Below are 21,741 nucleotides of genomic sequence, written 5' to 3' on the forward strand. Positions count from 1 at the left end.
TTTAATTTAAATCTGAATAAGTTGTGCTCTGTTTTCTGCATACATGTACTCTTCTGCAAATTTTTCTGTTAAAACTGCACATATTATTTATGAGGACTGAAGAACTCTGTGCTGACAAAAAACAGCAATTTCTCAAGTGTTATGATAACTTTTTCCTTCAATGTTCCAGCTGTGTCTTTTCAAATTATTTGTTTAGATTACAATCCTACTGATGGATTGTATGCATTATATTTATTATAAAACTCTATCCAATTGTCAAGGCAGTCTATAAGAATATGAAAGTCATCACTAAAGGCTTTACCAAGTTTTATCTGATTCATAATTCGTATACCGGTACATGTACTGTCAAGACATGGATTTATTGTCTCAAGACTCTTCAGTTTTTCCGTTGATAACCTTAATTTGATAAAGAGTTTTCTTCCATGAACTAATGAAAAGAATGTCGAGGTATAAGGCTTCAATTTTTTTCCAACAAAATAGGTGGATCATTGTATGCTTTCGTTTACACATGTCAGCAGTCTCTCAGTCCAGTCTTTGTGAAAAGAGACCCCACCAGTCACAAGTCTGCAAATACAAGAAATAATTGAACACAAAGAGGCAGCTCATGGAATATGTGTGGAAGCCTCCCTGTTCTTCCAAGACTGATCTGTACTCCATGTATGTATTGTTTAATGTGTATAATAGTATTTGCGCCATCCACATACCCTTATCATTATTATTGTTTTCATTCTCCAGGTCATTGATAGTTTAACTGCAGCAGATTGAATGGAAAGTGTTGCAGCAGATAGAATGGAAAGCGTTTCAGTAGCTCTTCACCACTTATGTTTAGGAGAGTTTCATGTTGCATCTTCCTTTTTGACTCACATGCGAAGCAAAAGTGAGTCTATGTACTCACCCGAGTCGTCCGTCCGTCCGTCCGTCCCGGCGTCCATCCGTCCGTCCGGAAAACTTTAACGTTGGATATTACTTGGACACTATTAAGTCTATCAACACCTGATGTGGCCTGATGGTGTATGGTTACAAGATCTCAAAAAACATGTGCGGCAACTTGACCTCACTTCAAGTTCAAGGTCACAGGGGCCATAATTGTTGTCTTAAAAACGACCATTTTTCACATTTTCGCATTTTTTTCTGAAGTTATCGAGAATGGCAACCTTAGCTATGTATGCTATACAGGGCAATGTAAGCCCTATCTTTGGACACCAGTTTGGTTGACCTTGCTTCAAGGTCAAGGTCGCAAGGGTCCTTTAAAGTTGGATTGTATACATATATTGAAGTGACCTTGACCCTGAACTATGGAAGATAACTGTTTCAAACTTAAAAATTATGTGGGGCACATGTTATGCTTTCATCATGAGACACATTTGGTCACATATGATCAAGGTCAAGGTCACTTTGACCCTTATGAAATGTGACCAAAATAAGGTAGTGAACCACTAAAAGTGACCATATCTCATGGTAGAAAGAGCCAATAAGCACCATTGTACTTCCTATGTCTTGAATTAACAGCTTTGTGTTGCATGACCTTGGATGACCTTGACCTTGGGTCAAGGTCACATGTATTTTGGTAGGAAAAATGTGTAAAGCAGTTCTTAGTGTATGTCATTGCTAGGTTTAGTTATTTGACCTTGACCCTGAAGGTCAAGGTCATGTCAAGGTCAAGCATGTGAGTCGTATGGGCTTTGCCCTTCTTGTTAACATTTTTGCACATGCAGAATCGAGTATTAATGTATGATTGTTCAGTTTCAGGCAGGCAGATTGACTAAATGTTTTGAAATCGCTTCATGCAAGATTTTTTCTGTCTTGTCTGTAAGAGTAATCGATTTTCAGAACCCAAGTCAACTAAAGAGGGCATGATACTGTGGTGGGTTTGACAAAAAGCAAGTGACGCAATTTGTTTTGATTCTTTTTGACCGAGTGAAAATGTTGAAGAAAGCTGGTCAGTATAGTACAGTGTAACTTGCCTTGTAAACCCCCCAGTATAAGACCTTTTTAGTTATGTTTTTATTATTTTCTGTTCATAATCTCTGTAAATTTACTTCCATTTCAAAACTTCCTCCTTAAAAGGGGGTTATACTGTATAGCAAAATGGGTGGTGCCTAATTTGATTGATCTATTACAAACTCTCTTTGTTACATTGTAATATGATGTACAGGTTGATTGTTTTGCGTATGTTGTCTGAATTAGTTTCATCATTGTTGTGCGTTTTCTCATTCAAATATGCAATACTCTTTCCTTCCTTATGATTTAATTATCATACTACTGCAATGTCGGTGACTATTTTGAAATAAACGAAAAAAGAACAAACCTGTTAATAATGTTTATGTTGTTTTTGAAACCTGTTTTGTGTGTCAGCACAGTTCAGCAAGTAAGAGTATGTGTATATATGTAATTAGTGTGGGTGTGAATGTCTGTGAAAAGGGCAGCTAATGCAAAATTATGCAAATGTGTTAACACCAACAGAGATATTCACAAACAATAATTAACGGTTCACATGATTGTTTATAATATATGTCTTAGTCTTTATTCATTCCAAAACACAGTTATATGATAGTCAGATCTTTCACACTACAGTGACACGTGCACACAATATAGAATTATATGCAATATCTGCTACTGTACACTTGCATCTACACTGCTTCTCTTTCAACAATTAAAAAAGAAATCCTCAAAATATATGATTAGCTAACAAATAAAATGAGTAAGATCAACAATATGACTAAAATGTGCATTTTATGTGCCAATTTTTTTTAGAAAAAAATCTATCTGAAATATGTATAGTAAGTAGCTCCATTTTCTAACTGAAATGACATGCTCTGCATAAAATACTGACCAAAAAAGAACATGCAAAGTAAACGACTAACAAGTCCAAATCCATCCAATCACTATCACATTCAGCAAAAACCCACACATTTTCAACACAACTTATATACTCCGACGACTTGATCCAGGGAAGCACAAACACACGTAATTCGATGTCAACCGTCATAATAAGATATGAATGAAAAGAGCACGTAGAGGCTATAAGTTATAAAATAAATGCACATGTTTTTTTGAACATTAAATTAATAGGCATATTTTTTTCCATCTTCATAAATACTTCGTACAATCCAGGCATAGCTGCTAATGAGTGATTGCACCACCGAATGCGTCATTTTCTATTTTTGGTGTGTATATTTTGACCATATTATTTCTTGACAATTAATGAATTGAGTGGAAGAGCTGATTTCCTGGCTTGACTAGAGAACAAGAGCTTACATTTCAATGAAATTAACACATAGTTCATTAAAGGCCCATCAACACCATGGAGGAGTATCCCAAAAAATATGCCCCCCCCCCCCCCCCCCCCCCAAAAAAAAAAAACCCACCTAAAATCATCAGTTTTTGGGGATTTTTTTTTTGCATAGCAGCTGTAAACAGTTTTCTTAAAATAACAGAAAGGGAATGTTGAAAACATAAATTAAGGTAAAAATGTGAGTCAAAGCAGCCAATCTCTTTATCAACCACACATGCATGTACTTAAACATGTTCAACTTTTACATGTCGCAGAAAGACTGATGATCGATGTCATGAATGTACACACTGACAGACTATAACACATATACATGTACTGGCATACATCATGACTATTGCTGCTCCCCTTCGCGTAAAAACAAAAGATGTTACATGCTTTTTAAATCTCATACACAACAAGCAAAACAAAAAAGGTAAATCTTAAATGTGCACCTTTCTCATTTTGATATGTTTCATGTATAAAATTTTCAAATGTATGAAATACAAGCTACACTGCACACGCTTGGCAAAAAAAAGTGTTCAACCTTTAAACAGTACAGATCTCTTGATACTCTGTACATCAGCTGAATGTGATTTAATTAAACACACTTGTAAAAAATGGTCTTTGTTTTAGTCACATTGATGTTTTCCTAGTGTCATGGATAAAGTATGTACCCTAAAGGACTAGAAAAACAGTATTATTCTCACTGACTTCACGTTATTTTGGAATCTCGTTAAAAAAAAAGAACAAAACATGATTTGCTGACATGAACACCTTATAATTCTAAATGAACACTCTATAGGACCCTACAACTCGTCATGCTTAGGTCCACTGAATTCTTCGTGCGAAATAAGTCCATCTCTGTCCTTGTCTTCATGTTCAAAAATCTGGGTGACAATTGTGTTATGCTGGTCGTCCCCAACTGCGGCATCTGGTCCAGCCTTCTTTGCTTGCTCTTTCAGAAAGTCGGAAACCTGCAACAAATGACAAATCAAAAAAGTGAATTCTGCAAAGAGAAAGGAAACTAGCCGAGGAAGGCTTATATAGATTGCCAGAAAAAGGAGAGAAGATAAGAGTCCTTTGAAATGTCAACTTTTAGTAAAATCAACACAATGATCAAACTACAAGGAGCTGCACTCATCACTTCTGGTCTGCAGATCAGTTAGTAGGTTCCTAGAGCTAACTGTTGTAAAATTTGGAACTATTTGTTTAGGACATCTTTGGCCATTTAGTTTCTACTAGCCCGGCAGATTTTTTACTCGCCCCTGGCGACCGAGCGGACAATTTGGCCATCCCTGAAGCTATATAAAATTCATATTCTTCTAGTTCTCGAACATGATCCTTTTCAGACGTTGTAAGTTCAGCAAGTGGAGTTTTGAGTGGAGTAGGACAAAGGGGCTGAGGGTGGCCAAGGAGGTATTATAGATCTTACACCTAAAATAAAACATCTATAATGATCCACACATCAAAATAAAATAATCAGTGGAAGACATTACCTCATTTTGTGAAAGAAACTTGTCCTCGTTGGAATCAATCTCTTTGAAAACATTGGGGGGTGAGGCACCTTCCTTGATATCCAGCAGCTCCACTTCAAAAGTCAGGCTGGACTTGGGGGGAATCAGCTCACCTGTCAAACACAGACATGGGATTTTAAAAAACCCTCTATTTTTACTTAAAAAAAAAGGGGGGGGAGGGGAGGCGGGGGCTGAGGGTGACAGAAGGCTTTCTTTCTTTCTTTATTTGGTGTTTAACGTCGTTTTCAACCACGAAGGATATATTGCGACGGGGAAAGGGGGGGAGATGGGATAGACTCGAGCCACTTGTTAATTGTTTCTTGTTCACAAAAGCACTAATCAAAAAATTGCTCCAGGGGCTTGCAACGTAGTACAATATATTACCTTACTGGGGACAGAAGGCTCCCAACTGGGTAAAGAGGCAAGACTATTACTATTAGGGGTTAAGGACTGAAGGACCATTTTTCCAGGTGTATTTGTCTATAAAGCCTGTCCTTAACTGGGCGAAGTTGACTATTCGAAGTATACTTCACGAAGCTGGCCGCACACTCTGAGCTTTAGCACCGAGTTAAAAAGACTTTGTGAAATCTGGCGTAGTCAACTTGGGGCTCAATGAAGGACCGCCTTAAAAATCAGCACCAAAACGCAGGTATAAACCACAGCTTTGCATACCTTCTTTTTGGTGCTAAGCTTTCCTAACTCTTCATGATAACAATGAACAACCACACACATACTTCTCTATAATACATATTTACACAAATGGCGATACTATAATATTTGGCTCCTACAGCTTTGAAAAGAATAGAAAATGCTTCATTTACATGTACGTACTAATCTTATGCCTGCATGAACACAATAGTATTAGCTGTACATTATCATCTATATCCTATCCCATCTGTAACGATCATGCAGTCTGAGTACACAGGAAAAAATTGTCACTGTAAATGGCAGGACATTTCTAAAAGGTCAAAAAGTCAACCCAAAAAATGACAAAACCCACACCAAGTAACAAAGCAATTACTCGACTGCACCCTCCACTTCAGACTAAATGAACCAGTCATGAAATTTGACATGTTTTGATTAACAAATGTAGTACACTGACATAATCTCCAACGGTAACGACCTTCAAGAATTAACACTGTATGCCCCATTGCTATTGTGTATCATTGCAGTGGAATGAATGCAATAAACAGACAACATTCATAGTGCAGTTGAGCATTAACAAATGCATGTACACACATCCATCCTGTAACAATCCTGAAAGTGGTTCAGCCAGTTTATCTGAGGCATGGTCAAGGAGCAGTTGCCCAGGGAAGGCATATTCTAGCATGTTTAAAACATTTCTTAATTTGCATTTAAATTATGGACACGTTTCTGTGTATGCCACATATGTGACCCTCCACCACGAAATGAGTCGCATGTCACCTTTGCATGATTTTCATATTTTTACATTTTCCTAAAGAGTTTTTTATGCTCTATCCAGTGGTAAAAACCGTTTTAGAAAAGAGCGAACACTGTTTGAGTTATAAGCCTGTGACAAAGGTGACCCTCACACTGTTACCAGACACTCCCCGGACTTATATTAAGCCTAGAGCAGAACCGCGCGACGTGAAATGCGACTCATTTCGTGGTGGAGGGTCACATATTAGCAATCGATGCACTAGAGGTATTGGATTGCTGTACACATGCTGTACACGGAATACGCGCGATATAAGCCTCATATTGATTGATTGATAGATTATCTTTCACACACACACACACACACACACGCACTGACACACACTCGTCCAAAAAGCTCCAGACACATACCTGCACCCTGGTCACCATAGCCGAGGTGAGGGGGGATGATGAGTTTTCTCTTCTCTCCGATACACATGTCCAGGAGGCCCTTCTCCCATCCTTGGATCACCTGCCCAACACCCAGCTGGAAATCAAAGGGCGCATTCCTGTCATGGCTGCAACAGAAACAAACGCAATCATATACCATGTCATTGCGTTGTGCAACCTAACAACAGTCTACCGTGTATATATCTAACCTCCCTTATAAGACGTCCAAAATATCAGGTCTTAAAAAGGAGGGAGTCTTAAAATAGGAGTAGATTTATAGATGTTATGAACAGAAAATCTGAAAAATCAAGGTCTTAAAAAGGTGGGAGTTTTACATTGTGGGTCTTAAAAGAGGGGTTTCACTGTGTTCAAACAGCACTCTGCCTGGAGGGATTTGGTTTGTTTGTTTGCTTAACCCCCAGCCGACCACGAAGGGCCATATCAGGGCCATATCAGGGCGGTGCTGCTTTGACATATAACGTGCGCCACATACAAGACAGAAGTCGCAGCACAGGCGTCATGTCTCACCCAGTCACATTATTCTGACACCGGACCAACCAGTCCTAGCACTAACCCCATAATGCCAGACGCCAGGCGGAGCAGCCACTAGATTGCCAATTTTAAAGTCTTAGGTATGACCCGGCCGGGGTTCGAACCCACGACCTCCCGATCACGGGGTGGACGCCTTACCACTAGGCCAACTGTGCCGGTCTTCTGCCTGGAGGGAGGAGTTGTAGCAAGTACATGTAGTAGTGAACAGTCATTAATCACTTTTAAACCAGTCCAATACAACCATGGAGGACCTACTGAACTACCCTACATACACTTACATTGAGACTTTGGTGAACATTAGACACCAGTAGTGAAAAAAAAACATTAACAAAATACTGTAAAAAATAAAACCATACAGATCTATGAAAAATTCATGGTGGTTAATGCACCCACAGTCAGAACAACCCTGCAATGAAATGGTCTCCCTTTATGTACAATGAGAAGTTATTTAATGGCACAGCAAATTATTACCCCTACCAAACCCGTGTAATTAGCGTAACCACAGAACCAGAATGTTAGGGCTAATCCTGACCAGATTATAGCTCTGAACCGTCACGAATCTTCGAAAGACACGATAAGGGGAAGAAATTATGAATGTACAACACCGCACACACATTAAATGTCTAGATACAGAAGATAGCATTTAAATGTTGTCATTAATCATAGACATTAGGTGGTGACTTAACTCATCTGGCTAGAAGAGCCTTTAACCTGTGTAGAAAGACTTGCATGCATGCCTGCCAAAAAAAGGACCTAAACTTTCAAATTACCAAATTCTCAGTTATATCTATATATATATATACGACTTGTGTCTGTCTGTGTGTCTGTGTGTGTGTCTGTGTGTGAGTTCGCGATGCACGGCCAAAGTTCTCGATGGATCTGCTTCAAATTTGGTGGGCATATTCAGGTAGACCCGGTACAGGACACAACCTGGTCGATATTTCAACACGTGCTCTCAGCGCGCAGCGCTGAACCGATTTTGGTTCCACCTCAGCTATTTTGGTTCCACCTCAGCTACCCGGGCCCCCATACCGACACACCAAAGCCAAAGTTCTCGGTGGATCTTTTTCAAATTTGGACACCGTATTCAGCTACACTCCGGACACAATATCATCGATGAGATATTTCAACACGTGCTCTCAGCGCGCAGCGCTGAACCGAATTTGGTTTTTGTGTTCATTTCACCATTATAAGTAACTCTTCCTTATCTTCTCATCTTCTCCATGTTTTCAGCGTTTACCTCCCTTCCTTCGAATGGTGCACTATAGTATCTTCGGATATTCCCGGCGTTCTGTTACTATTTTTAGAAGGTCACCGCAGTGTCCAGAACGTAAATTGGACCCGTAAATTATCCTCACTGTAAAAGTGCAAAGGTCGAATCAATTTATAGCCACGCGAAAAATACACTGTCATCTATCTCTCTATAGATACGGCTTCTCTGTGTTTGTGTGTGTGTGTGTGTGTGTGTGTCTCTATGTGAGCAACACCTGTGCATTGTTCAGTTCTGTTTGTGATGTGGTCTGGCGGCTTTTGTGTAATTTTATGTAGCCATAACAGTTCAAAAGGGCTTAGAGATAAGCTCTAACTTGCTCAGTCCTGTTTGAGTGGAGTTCGCCTCCAAAGGTGATTAACACGGTTACATTCGTCGACAAGGATGGGACTCGATATGGTCAGGAATGGCATTATGGCCACTGAATCATTTTCGTGCTGTTCCCATTCCACGAATCTGGGAGGGACCTAAGCTTGGCGGGTCCATTGTTCGGACCCGGCAAAGCCGGCGTACGGCTCTAAGTACTTCTTCCCGGCGAAGCCGGCTACCCGGCGAAGCGGGTATTCATTCTAGTACTGATATATATTATATACATAATACAATAGAATCCCCCTTTTAAGACATGCTTCAATTTGCACTCCTGATTATGAGGCATGAGTAAAAATGCTGCTGGACTAACCTCAAACTCTCCCATCAAAGACATTTTGAAAACCTTGTTTAAAGAACAGTGGAACCCCCCCTGTTAAGATCCCACGGTTTATAAACCCCTCCCTTTTAAGACCATGCTTTCTTAGACTTTCTGTTCGTTTTAAGATTCCCTCCTTTTTAAGACCAGATTTTGCCAGATTTGTTTAGGGTCTTAAAAGGGAGGTTTCACTGTATTTCTGTTTGGTAGTACAAGTAGAAATGGAAGAGAAAAATTGCGTTCAGCGAAAGGAAGGAATGTTGTCTCGCTCCCAGTGTGTGTTGTTTCTCAGCTGCCCCGCCGTGCAAACAAACCCTTCCTATTTCTCCTCATGTCTTTCCCTGCCTTGATCGGTACAGGTGTGTGAGTGCAGTGTGTCTCTGTGTTTACAATTATCATCCCATTTAAGTGCTGTAAGACTAGAACCCTTCTGTTATAAGCAAAATAGAGTGCATGTTCATATAATCTGAATGCCTTGAATTTGAAACATATTAATCTTACATAGATCTGTTTCACTATTGATTTGTCCTTAGGGTTATTTAAACATTAATAGAATAATACTGATACCAGAAATTATAAAGGTCAGCATTCTTATCTTGCCAAAGCTATTTCAGACCTCAGGCTCAGTTCACAGCTGAGAGGAAGAAAACAAGAAACTGTTTTATGAACAAATAAAAAAAAGAAGAAATAATCATACCAAAAAAATGAATTTAAAAAAACATGGCTCAGTTCCATTTACTGAACCAGGCTAGAAAAATTGCACAAAGCAAACCTACTTATTTGGTTTGGGAAATCTGAGCAAGATCAAATACAGTATTTATAAGCGAAACCCACTTATACAAGTTATAGCCTATATGGAAACATGTGCACAGATGTTGTTTCACAAGCCATGTGCATTCACCTCTAAAACACTTATGCCAAAATTATCACTGCATACATGGCTTCTAACTGTCTTTATAATATTAAATTAATAACTGAAATAATGTGTGGCAGAACTGAAAGGCTAATTCATATTTTGTTCACATTGTCACATTCTAAATTTTGATTGTCCGACAGTTAGGCTAACTCAAATCTTCAGATGTATTACTAATACTATCCTCTTTTTTTGTGGAAAAAATATCATACACTGAAGTCTATGTTTCGTTTGCCTATGTAGTACATATATGCATTATCTATACATGTATTAGTTAATTAGTATAATTGGTTATGAACACTCCAAAAGTAAAACTTTTTTGCTGATCATCTCAACTTTTGTGGTCATGGTAATACCGTTGAAACTCCGGGTTAATTCGATCATGTACCTAATTGCCTGGTTTTCACAAAATTGCTTTACACTTGGCTGACCAGTGTGCCAAGGTCTAGTTCATGAATACTTTGTTTGACCAACAATCGATCCCATATGGACACTTTGTTGAAGCCCCGCCCCCTTCCAAATATAGGGGGATAGCCCCGCACAACTTTTACTCTCTACGACTCGCTGAAAATCAAGTTTGTAACTTATTGAACTCCTAGCTACTCCCACTACCGTTTTAACTTTGTCAGCGTTGTCTCAACATATATCGACACAAGAGATCGAATCAACACTCACCTTGAATCAAACTTTGCACCTGTTGCCGTCAGAGTGCCGGTGTAATGCATGGACACCATATCATGCGTCTTTGAAACTCTGTCGCATGTTTCTGGCTTGAAAATAACCTCTTTTACAAGTTCTTCGCCTTCCCCGGCGTCGTCTGCTTTTGACCAGTGACCGGATAAACAGACGACAAGGAACGCAACCAGGGGAATAACACTTCGCAGAGAAGCCATTGTGGAAGACAGTGTACGTCGCGAAGATTTTTCACAAGTCAAAGAAGTGACAGCTCACCACGAGCTAAAATACACGCTAACTCGGCTAACTCGACGTGGCGAATTTTCTCAGCGCCTGGCTCAGCGGAAGTAGAACGTGACAGGTTCGAGCTTTGATTGGTTGATACGCGGAACGTATCACATGACTACGTGTATCGTCTGCTGGCCGTCGCCTGCTGTGGCTTCATTTTCGTCTTTGCGGTCATTCTCGGCCGTCGAAAAGAAATAACAATACCACATCTGTTTTCCTCATTTACTGCCGTAGGCTCACATGTAGTCCATCATTTCCAACTTGCACGTTTGTGTGTGTGATTTCTGTTTGTCTGTTTGTCAGTTTGTTTGGTGCTGGTTTGTTCCCGGCGCCGCCTGGCCGCCGCGTTTCAAGTTTCTGTGACTGGGCCTAGCCAGGTCAGTAAATCAACGTGACTTTTATCAATGCTTATCAGGTTAGTCATAGACATAAGTTGATTAATTTTTGAAAACTAAAGAGGTATTGTTTTCACTTGAAGTTGTTCGTGCCAAGAGGCCGACTCCGCGTCTCTAGTATAGGAATTCAGTCAACTAGCGCTTTTTACTAGCTCAGTGATGATCGAGCCTGTGTAACGGACGGCCGAAACGGACACTGAGCGCACTCGGCGAAGCCTCCAAAATGACTTTCAAAACTCGACAGAATGCGCGCTTGACTGAACCCAAATTTAACTAAAGACCATTCAAATGGTCGTGACCGTGTTCAAGTTATGCCTGCATCTTACGGTCCAGGCTAATGAGGTGTTTCTATGGAACAACGATAACTGACACTTGAAACGTTAAACTCAGGCTCACACACACACACACCGCGACACACGCACATACACTATGACACACACACTGTGGGCACAGACACACACTGAGACACACTCGACATAGAGACACACAAACACGATCACAGGCACACAGGCCACACTGACTGGCCCACACCATACTCACCGACAAACTCACACACACACTGCAATACAGTACGACCAAATCCTTTTCAAGTCTTCTGTTATAAAAAAAATACAGGTATCAAAAGTGTGCTCATAATGTAAAAGGTTCATGAAAGCACACACACAAACGAGTATTGTCTACTTAAAATTTGACTAAAATCTCCAACGTTCGTAGCCCTGTCGTAAAAAGTGGGTTCTATAAATTTAAAAGTATATATTTTTCCGAAGAAGGAGAGAGAAAACCACCACATATCATAATAACATGATTAATTAATAGACTTCACCTAAATTGATATTTACGTTCAAGTAAATTTCAGGGCAGATTATCTTGCATTGAAGACCCCAGATAGTGTAATCGTCATATTTGTCGAATAGGAATCAGATTCATTGTGTTTCTCATGATTTCAGATACCTTTTATGCATCAATCTTTGCGTTGTGTAAAATTACTTTTTTCACCCAGCAAATAAATTAATTGAACTTCATTCAGTATGTAAAGAAAAAGGTCATCCAAAACAGGAGTATTTAAAGCTTCAATGCGCCAGGGATAGAAAGCTCCTCATTGAAAATATCTACTGTAAACATTTTTGACTTCAGTTGTTGCGTTCTTGTTCTCGCAGCAAACCGCGCCGTGCTTGAAATTACTAGTTTGATTTATTTCAGACTTGATCACTGCACGAACTCTACCAACTCCTACACACTATACATTCACACATGTATATGTATACAGTTCCGGCGCTCCAGAAAAGTGCAACTTTTCAAGGCTGTGTTCTGGGTTCACCAAAACACCCGGTTTTCACCTTCAAATTGGACCAAGGTCATTTACAATTTGTTATATATGATTATTGTGACTGTGGTGTCTATTAAAGTCAGTCTTAAAAGGTTGCAAAGTTTCCAAATTTTAAGTGTAGAAAAATACTATTACAATTATTTTCGTTGTCCACTGCTAGCTATATATATATTGCCTGCTGTGCCACGTTTAGTTCGCTTTGTATTTTGCCAACGGACCGTCATACACGGACAGGCAGAGTTGCTGACGTGTACTGATTAGACCACAGGAACCCATCAGTGCTGGTATGTTTCTCCCGTAGGTCAAACATGCCACACTTTGTGGTCAGTTTATTCATGCATAATAGAGGGCGTAGAGCGTGGCCACAGCGAACAAGTTCTCGGACTTGTAGGAAGCGGTGGCGGAATTGTCCGTGTCCGTGTCCCACAGGCACCTGGAGCTGACGTGGACCCCGTGCGTTTGGGGGTTTGCGTTCCTCTCGCCGATCGTCACCAAACACACGTACTTGTAGCGCTTGGAGAAGGTCTGTAACTTCATCTTCTCCTTGATAGTATCGGCGAGGGTCTTGGTCAGGATGACGCTCAGGCTCTTGTCGTAGGACCTTTCGACCAGGTGCGTCCTCAGCAGGTCGTGCATGAGGTCCCTGGCAACGTGGGAGCGGAACGTCTCTTCGGGGTTTGGCGCCATGCGGTAGGTGTTCTCGTACGCTGTCACGCCCCGCCTGCGTCCCTCGTTATCGTACTCGAAGTCCATGCTGCACAAACAGACGCAAGCATGCACGCACACACACATAAACACACACACACACACACACACACACACACACGCTCGCACGCACGCACGGCGAATTACACGCATGCATGCACACGCACACGCACACACACACACACACAAACACACACACACACACACACACACACACACACACACACACACTCTACTGATAGAGATATGCTACAGAAATATACAGTAATAGGCGTTCCCGGCTCGCTTTCAGTGTTGAGTATATACCGTACTGTTTGCCTGTGTGCCCTGCATCCGTTTCATTAGTGCCCAGCACATACAGTGCTAGGCACAGGTTAGGCAGCGAGACAGAGTGAGACACACACACACACACCCACACCCATACACACACACACACACACACACACGCGCGCGGCACACTCACACAAACACACACACACTCACGCGCGCGGCACACTCACACACACACACACACACACGAAGAGATGCTACAGAATTACAGTTTTTGTACTCCGGGGCTAAGTTAGCATGCATGGACTTACGGAGAGTTGCGACAATCGCGGCTTGATTTCGGCAAAGGGAGGAGATCGAGTTGTTGTTCCAATAGCAGTCGGTTCGCTCTGTTAACAACAGATTCTTTAGGCATGATCGGGGTTTCAAGTGCGATGGTTCTCTTGCGACACGAAGGCGTCGACTTGGATTGGTCAGCCATTTTGGTCGTGGAGTCAAGAATGGACTTTAATGTCACGCCGCAGTTGACACACCCGGGCTACTCCGCGGTCAAGTGTCACGGTCACAGGTAAATCTTCAACAGATTCACGTAATTAGGCTATGGCCAATTCACGGAGATGCAAACGGCGTTCGAGTCCTCTCTTGAAACAGGACTCAACCAAAAATCCAGATGATCCACCACGCCTGCTTGTGTGGGTCCACAAGTGGACAGTTGAGTCTTCAGTGCGACGCAGCGTTCTATGCTAGGTTTTGCGATGATTACACCGTTATATTCTGTATTTGTGCTTGGCATGCGGTATCTGTAAAGACTGACGAACCATACACACGTTACGTACTATTTCAAGCAGTCAGAAGCAAGAAAACCAAACAGCCTGCCAGTGCCAAGTATATTTCAATTACTGCTGTGACTCGAGAGCAGGTGTGTAAGTAGGATCACCCCAGTTATTCACAGAGGCACAGAATCTGATCACTTAGAATCTGATTCATCAACTTTTCTGGGGCTCAACGAAGCAGAGTGACCGACAAATCGCAGCACACTGGTCATTTCATGCCAAACACGAAGCATTGAGACGTGTAGATCCAAATCCAGAGCAGGCACAGAGTGAACCTGGATCTAATCTCGCGGCTCTATGTTGCTGGCCAAGAAAAACAGGTACAGATCAAACCGTCCTTCCTGCTGACCACACAGCATGTAGATGACCTGGATGAAGTGTGGAGATTCTCAGGACGATCACTGAAGACCGCTGGACAGAGCAAGCGTTGGCTATACACACGTCCAGTTTCTTCGGCTTCGCTTTCTCCGGTCTCCCTGCTCTGTGACGTAGCTTGCAGAACTCTTTACGTCACCCTAACAACTTTGTCGTCATATTTTACAAGATGACCCTTGTTCCATTTTTTGTCATTTTTGCATTAATCAAAAAAACAAGAATGGGAACGTTTATTGTTGACAAAACAAAACGTTACATTTACCAGTACGTCGACCCAAAGGTATTTGAAGTGGACAGACAGACAGAGAGACACTTATGAAACAGATGATGAACTTATTATTTCAAGTCATATTTTACATTCATGACAGAATCAGAGTCTAGCTATGATGTTCCTTGTACATGCAACGTCATCAAACCGAGTTTTACGTCACGCGTTTTCCGAGTTCCACATGTCGCGCTCGCCAACACCACGTGTAAAATAGATTCCGGAGTGTGGTCGTGCTGTTCAAGACGATTGCTTTTCTCCGTCTGTACAATTTCAGCATAGTAAACTAACATGAACAGCAATAGCAAAAGATCAAAGTTTGTGTTAGTCCCCTAATATGGACCACCTTCCACAAATCGAAAAAAATAAAAGCTAAAGGCTTTTTTCATTAATTCATCAAGAAGCTTGCTGAAAATAACCTATATAGCTATTCTGATGGACACGTGGGGGAATTCGGGGGCTGTGATTGGATGGTCTCACACATCCCTTTTCCGATCATCAAAGCATAACGATACAAAAGTTGGCCATTTTTGCCGATATCCAAACGATATCGGCAATAACAAAGACGCGTGGTTCCGGTTTCTTCCACGTGTATAAAGTACACGCATACCTCGCCAGGTTTGTTTCTGTCACTCTGTGACTAGTCGACAGACGATGCCATTTGCTTTGTGTGTGTTTTTGTTGTTGCTTACTGTACATGACATACATTACGTGTAAAATCCAGTTCTTTAACAGGCAACAAACCTTGCAAATTTCCAGAAGCTGCAATCTGAAGCGACCTATCTCGGATTCTAGCAGACGATCTCTCCAATGTTTAACACAAAATCAGCAAACTCTCCTGTCACATAGAACGTCCATTGTATAGTGCAATGTTGAAATGAAGTTACCGGTCTGAAACATTTCGTCGTTTCTTCTGAGACAATCATTGTTCTCTTATCATCTACAGATTTACCGCTGTCTTCACCACGCGAATTCCCAACAGAAGTCAGACTTTCGAACATACAATCTACGTAGGCAAGCATGATACGTCATGACGTCATATGATTCCTAACATATTGACGTAATGCTAAGCATCCGGTTATCTCGAGTTTTGTCCGTAATACATGTCCGTGGGTTTTTCAATGTTCGGTTATTTCCGTGGCTTCATGCGGAAAGGGTACCGTCGTCTGCAATCAACGACATGGACCATTCTGGTACTTGTCGCTGACAAAAACATGATTCTAACACAGAATTTAATGTCAGAATAGCTATATAAACGCTATTGTGTTTTCAGCGTAGCAATAGGGTCCGATATTTAGACTCGAACAAGTATAATGCGACTCGTCTTCGACTCGTCGGCATTATACTTGTCTCGTCTAAATATCGGGCCCTATTGCTACGCTGAAAACACAATAGCTGTTAATAACTACCCCTCGAGGTTTCAAAAAAATATATCAAATAGTCTTATTTTCGTGGTAGTTGATGATTTCACTTATTTTCACTCTGTTTTTGATACGTTTCTTTAGTTTCCTGATGTGCTTCAAATAATGCTCTCATCAACCCGAAACAGATAAATCTAAAGCATATTTTGATTAGTCTGACTTGCACACTAAGTTATATCAATTTACTTTGAAGTATAAGGGGCTTTTTACAGTGATTTGTGAAGGGCTCTTTACTGGTCCATATTAGGCGCCCAGGCTCTAATATGGACCATTTGGGATTTTTTATGTATTTATTTTTTGCTGAATGTCTATCAAAGCTAATTCACTCTATTTGGGCCTAACGGTTAACCTAAGAGAGAAGGACTACCAAACATAAAATAATTGAAACTTCTTCGCAAGAAAATAAGCTAGTTATCAGCATGAAACAAAAAGTGGTCCATATTAGGAGCCCTTCCACACACATGTGCCCGAAAGCGACGTAGATTTTACCATATTTGGAAAACTGCAGAACAAATCCACCTACATTTACCTTGTATTTCCTAAAAACAGCGCATTACAATCCGCTAATCAGCCTAATGTGTAACAAATAAGGTCTTAGCTGTCATATATATGGCAATGTTTGTGTGATAACAGCTTTGGCTGTGGACAGAAACGAGTCCGTTTTAGGCGGCAAATTTAGAGTGAACGCTGCCAAAAGTGAAAACAAGTCGCCTAAGGCGAAAATACAACATTTAGTCAAGAAGCTGTCGAACTCACAGAATGAAACTGAACGCAATGCAACGCAGCAAGACCGTATACTCGTAGCATCGTCAGTCCACCGCTCATGGCAAAGGCAGTGAAATTGACAAGAAGAGCGGGGTAGTAGTTGCGCCTTGGACCTAATATGGATGATCCATATTAGGTCCAAGGTTGCGCTGAGAAGGATCGCACGCTTTTCTGTACCTCTCTTCGTTTTAACTTTCTGAGCGTGTTTTTAATCCAAACATATCATATCTATATGTTTTTGGAATCAGGAACCGACAAGGAATAAGATGAAAGTGTTTTTAAATTGATTTGGACAATTTTAATTTGATAATAATTTTAATTTTTTTAATTTTCAGAGCTTGTGTTTAATCCAAATATAACATATTTATATGTTTTTGGAATCAAAAAATGATAAAGAATAAGATGAACGTAAATTTGGATCTTTTTATAAAATATATTCTTTTTACAATTTTCAGATTATTAATGACCAAACTCTCATTAGTTTTTAAGCCACTAAGCTGAAATGCAATACCAAACCCCGGCCTTCGTCGAAGATTGCTTGGCCAAAATTTCAATCAATTTAATTGAAAAATGAGGGTGTGACAGCGTCGCCTCAACATTTACAAAAAGCCGGATATGACGTCATCAAAGACATCTATCGAAAAAATGAAAAAAAACGTCTGGGGATTTCATACCCAGAAACTCTCATGTCAAATTTCATAAAGATCGGTCCAGTAGTTTACGCTCTACACACACACACAGACAGACACACATACACCCCGACCCTTGTCTCGATTCCCCCCTCTACGTTAAAATATTTAGTCAAAACTTGACTAAATATAAAAAGAGAGAGAAAAAACTAACGGTTTTGAGGTGTGTATTTCTGCAACTGTTTTGACATGTGCAAGTTATCCAGAGAGAGTGAATACAGCGAATGAAATTGTTTTGAGCGCTCTAGCGCCGTTAGTTTGTCATGGTCCATATTAGGAACCGGTCCATATTAGGAGCCCTTCCCATATACACAAACCACAGAAGTGAGAAGTATCAAATATAAGCTTGGAGGGGCTTTTTTCATTGAAAGTGACTGCGGTTAGATTTAATGCTTCGCGTTGCTCAGTTCTATTTGTGGAGAATCTGGACCAAGTTCCCGGAACGTGTGACTTCAAAGCTACACGTACAGGTACTTCTTGTCTACATCTACAATAGATTGGTGACATCAAAGCTACACGTACAGGTACTTCTTGTCTACATCTACAATAGATTGGTGACATCAAAGCTACACGTACAGGTACTTCTTGTCTACATCTACAATAGATTGGTGACATCAAAGCTACACGTACAGGTACTTCTTGTCTACATCTACAATAGATTGGTGACATCAAAGCTACACGTACAGGTACTTCTTGTCTACATCTACAATAGATTGGTGACATCAAAGCTACACGTGCAGGTACTTCTTGTCTACATCTACAATAGATTGGTGACATCAAAGCTACACGTGCAGGTACTTCTTGTCTACATCTACAATAGATTGGTGACATCAAAGCTACACGTACAGGTACTTCTTGTCTACATCTACAATAGATTGGTGACATCAAAGCTACACGTACAGGTACTTCTTGTCTACATCTACAATAGATTGGTGACATCAAAGCTACACGTACAGGTACTTCTTGTCTACATCTACAATAGATTGGTGACATCAAAGCTACACGTACAGGTACTTCTTGTCTACATCTACAATAGATTGGTGACATCAAAGCTACACGTACAGGTACTTCTTGTCTACATCTACACTAGATTGGTGACATCAAAGCTACACGTACAGGTACTTCTTGTCTACATCTACAATAGATTGGTGACATCAAAGCTACACGTACAGGTACTTCTTGTCTACATCTACAATAGATTGGTGACATCAAAGCTACACGTACAGGTACTTCTTGTCTACATCTACAATAGATTGGTGACATCAAAGCTACACGTACAGGTACTTCTTGTCTACATCTACAATAGATTGGTGACATCAAAGCTACACGTACAGGTACTTCTTGTCTACATCTACAATAGATTGGTGACATCAAAGCTACACGTACAGGTACTTCTTGTCTACATCTACAATAGATTGGTGACATCAAAGCTACACGTACAGGTACTTCTTGTCTACATCTACAATAGATTGCTCTACTGTAATGTAGGCCTACACTACCGTCTCTGACTGAATGATTTAACGAGGGCGGAGTGGAGGTTCGTCTCCCTAGTTAGGTGCGTACGTGCGTGCGTGTGTGTGTGTGTGTGTGTGTGTGTTGCTTGTTTCTGTGATTCAGTTTTTGCTGAAATAAACATTGCATTTAGAGACACGTCTCGAAGCAAGTATTCGAGTGAAAGAATGATTGCAACGTAAATAAACGTTTGGGTCACTGACGGTTTTCGCGGGAAGGTCTTCATATTTAAAACATGGAAAACACTACACGGGCCGTACTCAGACAGTATTTAGTATTTATATCCATATAAGTCTCCCGGCAGAGTCATGTGTCATGAAGTGTGGTATGATCATTTGTCTTTCTATATAGGCGCGAAAATTACAAGATGGCAGATGGGGTTGCGAGCTGTCGCCTTAGTTTGTGCTGTGTTGATAATTATTTAATGTTTGCTCATATGTATGTGAAATAGCCACCTTTCATTGCGTGATTGTGTATGCCTGCGTGTGGGCGTGCTCAGCCTGTGTGTGTATGTGTGTGTGCGTGCGTGCGTGCGTGCATGCGTGCGAGCGTGTGTGCGTGTGTGTGTATGTGTGTGTGCGCGCAAGTTTAATGCCAGCTGCTGTTGCTGGATTTAGTTTTCTGTTACCAATAAAACTTGTCATATTAGCTCCGTGTCATGTCGATCTGTTGCTCCATACTTGTCAGTAATCAGGCAGCGATCTTTTGACAATCAGTGTATACACAATAACTTGTTAAATGCGCAGTCCTTTCGATCGACACGGTTCGGATTACTACTGCTGCACCTCGGATCTGCCTCTCAGGCTTCCACACATACCATATCTCTCTCTCTCTCTCTCTCTCTCTCTCTCTCTCTCTCTCTCTCTCTCTCTCTCTCCCTCCCTCCCTCCCTCCCTCCTCCCTCCCTCCCTCCCTCCCTCCCTCCCTCCCTCCCTCCCTCCCTCCACCCATTGCACACCGGTTGGACCGTATATAAGGTAACGTCAAATTATGCTTGTGCAACGTATGTGGGAGTATCACTTATACCCTCAGGATATCTCTTATCCTGTTGCGTAGCGTTACAAGCAGAGAACAGTATACCGAAATGGGAAGGGGAAAAAATGGATCGGGAATTTACAGGACGTCCGCTGTGCTCTCAATCTTCAGTAGTTATAAGTCCCTCTTAGTTTATCCGAGTTGAGTCTGTCTAGATAATGCCATTTTCTCCACCCCTTCTTTTGTACTTTTTTAATTTTTTTTTTTGACTGTGCTTGAAATGAAAGTTATTCGTTAGATCGTTTCTACTTTTTTGTCACTTGAAACATGGCGGACATCGGATGAAGTCACGAGTGGGGCGGTTTCGCCCTGCGAAAAGAAGCTTCGTGCCGGTTGTGGATCGGACTATAAGTAGGGTCGGCAGGCCCAAAACACGCAAAATAAACCTAGATTCCTCTTCTGGTTCCTCGCGTTGCGAGTCGTCATGGGTTCGCTCCTCAGCCGATTCAACCCAGCAAGGACTCCAAGTAGGTCAAGGAGACGGCGACTGGGCAAAATCCCAAAGTAGACTAGATCATTAGAGGAAAGGACGTTATACCCATTCCGTAAAACTCCAAAGGTATGTAAATGACTTAGGACATAAATCGGAGGGTTAGATTGCAGTTGATTCGGAGCAATGAATTTACAACGCTAAAGTTCAAAACTTCTACACCATGACCATACAAATTACTTTTTTTTCATTCAATTTCAAACTCAAAGATTCCATTTTGTTCTGTCTGTGTTTGAACTGCATTTCGACTCTCAGCATCATGATATTGATAATGACGCAGAGCAATCAACACCTACTGAGCTAAGTTCCTTTTTATGTCTGTTGGCTAGTACAACAGTACAACTTGAACTACAAGTACAAGGGCCATGAGGTTGACATAATTTGGGGTTGGTTAATTTTGTTTGTTTGTGATGTTGCCACATAAGGCTTTAGCAGTTTTTAGTCCCATGACTCATTGAATGTTTTAAAGATCTACATATTTATGTATTATATGTCTACACACCAATGTCTCATGCACTGAGGAATTTCTGTTATGATGATGTATTGGTAACAATTCTGCAGATTGCTCCAATTGTAATACTCACTAATACTGGTATGATCATAATGACATGTAGTACTCACTACTGCTGACTCAATCAGTCAATGAAATTAAGCCATGAAA

The 21,741-nt window shown here is 40.9% G+C and overlaps 2 protein-coding genes across 2 annotated transcripts; both read right to left on the reverse strand.

Annotated features, from left to right (window-relative positions):
* Window positions 1-2,498: 2,498 nt before the first annotated feature.
* LOC138958340 (uncharacterized) lies at window positions 2,499-11,042 on the reverse strand. The gene is made up of 4 exons (XM_070329455.1): window positions 10,711-11,042; window positions 6,598-6,743; window positions 4,771-4,901; window positions 2,499-4,248 (listed from the first exon to the last, which is right to left on the reverse strand). Exons 1-4 carry the CDS (start codon window positions 10,926-10,928, stop codon window positions 4,081-4,083), a joined length of 663 nt encoding a protein of 220 aa, XP_070185556.1. The 5' UTR covers window positions 10,929-11,042; the 3' UTR covers window positions 2,499-4,080.
* A 931-nt stretch (window positions 11,043-11,973) lies between these two features.
* LOC138958341 (dynein light chain Tctex-type protein 2B-like) lies at window positions 11,974-15,010 on the reverse strand. The gene is made up of 2 exons (XM_070329456.1): window positions 14,007-15,010; window positions 11,974-13,474 (listed from the first exon to the last, which is right to left on the reverse strand). The coding sequence occupies exons 1-2, from the start codon at window positions 14,174-14,176 to the stop codon at window positions 13,054-13,056; spliced, it is 591 nt and encodes a 196-aa protein (XP_070185557.1). The 5' UTR covers window positions 14,177-15,010; the 3' UTR covers window positions 11,974-13,053.
* Window positions 15,011-21,741: the final 6,731 nt, after the last annotated feature.

The sequence above is a fragment of the Littorina saxatilis genome, linkage group LG2 (assembly GCF_037325665.1).
Source record: "Littorina saxatilis isolate snail1 linkage group LG2, US_GU_Lsax_2.0, whole genome shotgun sequence".
NCBI classification, from domain to species: Eukaryota; Metazoa; Mollusca; class Gastropoda; order Littorinimorpha; family Littorinidae; genus Littorina; species Littorina saxatilis.